The 5,372-nt window shown below is 48.2% G+C and overlaps 1 protein-coding gene across 1 annotated transcript; it reads left to right on the top strand.

Moving 5' to 3' along the window:
* Positions 1–1,797, top strand: LOC112142095 (the record flags this gene model as incomplete). The annotated part of the gene is given in 1 exon segment (XM_024265343.1): positions 1–1,797. A coding segment is annotated over 1 exon segment (1,797 nt), but the record flags the coding sequence as incomplete, so codon positions are not given.
* Positions 1,798–5,372: the final 3,575 nt, after the last annotated feature.

The raw sequence follows: 5,372 nt of genomic DNA on the forward strand, positions 1-5,372 counted from the left end.
CGGCGCACGTAGTTGCAGCAGCCTGGTGCTCGAATGGTCTGTGCTTTGTTTTGATGTTTTTCGTGCATGTTTTGTGCACTTTCGGTCGATCTGATCACACTTACAGCCGAAACGAGCTCCTTAAAATCGGATTACGTTACGAAGGACGTGTAACAGGCGAGTTTATCCGGTTGCACGAGATTCCGTTGGAGATCGCTAGGAGCCCCGGCCCTTCGTGGTTTCCTATCCCATCACGCGGGACGCGCAGGCGGCGCAGGAGGAGGAAGAGGGGCCGCAGAGCTGGCGCGCTAGCCAGGCTAAGGAGGCTGCCGCTCAAACCACCGCTCCCCAGCTTATTCCTCTCGAACGCCAGATCCCTCCTAAACAAGATGGATGAACTGAGGCTGCAGGTGGCGACAGACAACTGTGTTAAGGATGTTTGTGCTCTGCTCATCACGGAGACCTGGCTGCAACACTCAGTTCCTGATTCAGCTATCGAGCTAGCGGGCTACACAGCGCTGCGCCGTGACCGAACAGCTGATTCCGGCAAGAGCAGAGGAGGTGGGGTCTGTGTATACGTCAACAACAGCTGGTGTACCAACACAGTGACAATAGACAGTCAATGTTCACCTGACATTGAATATTTGACTGTTAAATGCAGACCCTTCTACCTCCCAAGAGAGTTCACTGCAGTCATGGTTACAGCTGTGTACATCCCACCTGATGCTAATGCTAACTCGGCTATGGAAATTCTTCATGCTAGAATTAGCAATCAACAGAGCCAGTACCCTGACGCTGTGCAGATCATTGCTGGGGATTTTAACCATGCAGACCTGAAGACATCACTGCCTAAATTCTACCAGCATGTTAAGTGTGCCACAAGAGGAAACAACACACTGGATAAAGTCTATTCCAACGTCAAGATGGGCTACAGAGCCAGACCTCAACCTCACCTGGGCCTTTCCGACCATCTGTCCCTGCTGCTAATTCCTGCATACGTCCCAGTCAGGAAAACTGCTCCCATCCTCACAAGGACTGTTCCCACTTGGCCAGATGATGCCTCCCAGCGGCTGCAGGACTGCTTTGAGCGGACAGATTGGGAGGTGTTTGAACATCAGGACCTGGAGAATTTCACTGACAGCGTGCTGTGCTACATTAAGAACTGCGTAGAAACAGTCACGGTGAACAAACTCATCCGGGTATACCCCAACCAGAAGCCCTGGATGACTCAGGAGGTCAAACAGCTTCTGAGGAAGAGAAACACCGCCCACAAGTCCGGCGATAAAGACCTCTACAGCGCAGCCCGCACCAACCTGAGGAGAGGCATCAGAAAGGCCAAAGCAGACTACAGGAGGAAGATTGAACACCACCTGGACAGCAATGACAACCGGCAGGTGTGGCAGGGTGTCCAACAGCTCACAAACTACAGGACCAACCTTGGAGCTGCTGAAGGTGACATCACACTGGCAGAGGACTTAAACATCTTTTTTGCCCGCTTCGATGTCACAACACAACAGGCACCTCAGCTTCACCCAACAGCCCATAACAGCACAGTCCTGGTCCTGGATGAGCATGAGGTGAGACGGACCCTGCGCGCAGTCAATCCGAGGAAGGCGGCCGGTCCTGATGGCGTCCCTGGGAGAGTGCTGAGGGATTGTGCAGACCAGCTGACTCCGGTCTTCACAAAAATCTTCAACCGATCCCTGGCACAGTCAACGGTCCCAGTCTGCCTCAAGTCCTCCATCATCGTTCCTCTGCCCAAGAAGCCTCACGTCTCCAGCTTCAACGACTACAGACCAGTGGCTCTCACTCCAACAGCCATGAAGTGGCTTGAAGTGTTTTGAAAAGCTGGTCCGTAGACACATCACTGCAGCTCTCCCACCAGGACTTGACCCCCACCAGTTTGCATACAGGCAGAACCGATCCACAGAGGACGCCGTAGTAACAGCTCTGCACGCCGCTCTTTCCCATCTGGAGCAGCGGGGGAGCTACGTGAGGATGCTCTTTGTGGATTACAGCTCGGCCTTTAACACCATCCTCCCCCACAAGCTGGTGGCCAAGCTGGAGGACCTGGGACTGCCCCGCTCAACCTGCCTGTGGATCAGCAGCTTCCTCTCCGGTCGCAGACAGAGAGTCAGAGTGGGACATCGCACATCCTCAGCACTCAGCCTCAATACCGGTTCCCCCCAGGGTTGTGTACTGAGTCCTCTGCTCTACTCGCTGTACACATACGACTGCACACCTGCCCACCACAGCAACACCATTGTAAAGTTTGCTGATGACACTACAGTGGTAGGACTCATCTCTGACGGGGACGAATCTGCCTACAGAGACGAGGTGGAGCGGCTGTCTACATGGTGTTCAACCAACAACCTCCTCCTCAACATAACGAAGACCAAAGAACTGATAATTGACTTCAGGAAAAATAAGACGAACATTCTGCCACTATTCATCCGTGGGGACTGCGTGGAGAGGGTGACAGACTTCCGCTTCCTGGGAGTCTACATGGAGGAGAGCTTAACGTGGAATACAAACACCACAGAGCTGCTGAAAAAGGCCCAGCAGAGACTGTATTTCCTGAGGTTACTCAGGAAAAACAACATCAACCAAAGTCTGCTGGTGACCTTCTACCGTGCCACCGTGGAAAGTGCACTAACATACTGCATATGCACTTGGTTCAGCAGCTGTACAGCGGCACAGAGGAAAGCTCTCCAGCGGGTCATCAACACCGCCCAAAAGATTATTGGCTGCCCCCTCCCCACCCTGGAAACCCTCCATAGCTCCCGCTGCCTCAACAGAGACGCAACGATCACCAGAGACGCATCACACCCTGGACATGCCCTGTTTGATCTGTTGCCTTCAGGCAAACGCTACAGGTCAAGCAGAGTAAGGACAAAAAGACTCCAGAACAGTTTTTACCCCACTGCAATAAACCTGTTAAATGCAGAAAGAAAGCTTTAAATCTGGAGCTCTTCCTGTACACTGAGGACAAAGTAGATGCTTTGTTATATTTATTAATATTTATCATTATTCTGTTTCAGTTCTTAACATTTTTAGCACCTATAGAATATCTTGTTTTGATGAATTTGTCTTTTTATTTATTATTTTTACATGGGTTGATTTTAAGCATGAACTTGGCACGGATCAGAAAGCACTTTTTAATTTCATTGTACCTGTGGCAATGACAAATAAAGATATCTATCTATCTATCTATCTATCTATCTATCTATCTATCTATCTATCTATCTATCTATCTATCTATCTATCTATCTATCTATCTATCTATCTATTTGTAATCAAGGAATAGTGTTAATAGTCTCACCGAAGCAGTCAGCTTTTAAACGTAGGATGAGCGTTTCTATGAAGGAGGGAGCACTTCTGTTCCATTGATGAAGCCACGGGCTCCAATGAAGTATGCCGGCTTCCCCTCCTTGCGTGCTTTGTCTATTAAGGGCCACAGTTTGGCACGATGACTTCTGTCTTCCTGGGATAAATCCTCAGTGAATTTCAAGTGATTCTCTCGCAGGAAAGAGGATGTTTTGGCTGCTTTCCAAACAGCATCCCTGGAGACCCGTGAGGTGAACTGAATGATGATGCTTCTCGGTTTGGCGTTGCCTTGCTTCCTGGGCCCCAGTCGATGCACGGTGTCGATGACGTCAGGTAGCTTCTCCTTCTGTTCAGGTAATAATAATAATAATATAATGGATTAGATTTATCGGCGCTTTTCAGGACACTCAAAGCGCTTACATTGTGCATCCATTATTCATTCACACCTCATTCATACTTGGTGACGGTAAGCTACTATTGTAGCCACAGCTGCCCTGGGGCAGGCTGACAGAGGCGTGGCTGCCAGTACGCGCCTACGGCCCCTCTGACCATCACCGGAACATTCATACGCATTCACACACCAGTGGAGCCACACTGGAGGCAAGTAGGGTTAAGTGTCTTGCCCAGGGACACAATGACACTTGGCTGGCGGGAGCCGGAATCGAACCGCCTATCCTTCGATCATTGGCCGATCCGCTCTACCGCCTGAGCCACTGTCGCCCCGTTAGGTAAAACAGATTGGCAAATTTCTATCATCTTTCTTCGTGTGTCTTCTTTCTCCGTTTCCATGGCAGCGTGTAGCTTGAGGTTCCATCTTCTGGAATATCTTTCCAGATCAGACAGTCTCAGCTGGTGGTTATCCAGTCGGTCTTCCTCTCTTTTTACTTTTCTTTCAAGGTCATTCACTTTTTTCTTTGCATCTTTCATTTCAGCATGCACAAAGTCAATTGTTTTCTTGAGACCTTCAATCTTCAGAGCATTTTCTTTTACCATACTTGAATTCTCTTTCACCATGATTTCCAGACTGTCTGATCTTCTGTTTATCAATGCTGAAAGATGGGATATGATCTCGTTTGAAGTGGGTGAATCATGGCTGCCAGAGTCGTACATCACTTTTTTTGACGCTGGAGATTTGAGAGGTGTAGCAGGGAGGGATGGAAAGTCATCCATATCTTCTACATTTGGGGCAACCGTTGACTGGGACGCGGCGTAGTTGTGGCAGTTGTCCACAAGTATGCTGCCTGAGGTAGCGGTAGCTTCGATAGCCTCTCCAGATGCTAGCTTGGATTTTGACATATCTAATCCTCTATTTGCACCTTTTGAAGTCGGCATTCTGCGTCTTATCTCTTAGAGGTCAATGTATTCTTACTTATAAAGAGATTTGTTGGCGTTTTAAAGAATAAAGTCAGGGTTTTACCGTATTTCAAGAGTTTTTTGTGCAGAACTCGGTAAAGAGCGTCTACTCACTCCGCCATCTTGGTCGCCCCCTGTTTTTACTTACATTTAAAAGTGAAATTTTCCCCGACTCCGTGTTCCGTATCAACGTCCGCCATTGTTGCCAGAAAAAAAATCTTAGGGGCCGACCGCAATGCATCTTGGGATACGGTCAGCATAGCAGGATACACCCATAGACTGTATATAAAATGACTGGACAGAGCAAGCCCCCCTACTTCCGTGTTCCATATAGGAAGTACCACTGGGTTGCAAAAAGGCCAAAGTCCCATTGACTTACATTGGAAAACAGTTATTTCTCAGTCATTTTATATGTCAGAATAATCATTCTTCCTCTGCTGCTTTCTGCTTAACTTCTTTTTTCTAATCCTAATTTTTTTAAAAGATTTTTTTTCCATTATCACAAGTTATTAGAGTTATAAACTGACCAATCAGATGGCTCAATAAGCGTTTGTGGGTCTGACGTCGAACGTCTGGGGCATTTGATTGACAGATGACGGGTAGCCAATGGGAGCAGACTTCATCAATGGGTCCGTGAAGACCTTTTAACACCTACTTTACAATTCAACAATGTACCAATCATTGTCCTACTGTTGTTTTCCTCAATGGAATGT

This window comes from Oryzias melastigma, unplaced genomic scaffold (assembly GCF_002922805.2).
Source record: "Oryzias melastigma strain HK-1 unplaced genomic scaffold, ASM292280v2 sc00350, whole genome shotgun sequence".
In the NCBI taxonomy this organism is placed as follows: Eukaryota; Metazoa; Chordata; class Actinopteri; order Beloniformes; family Adrianichthyidae; genus Oryzias; species Oryzias melastigma.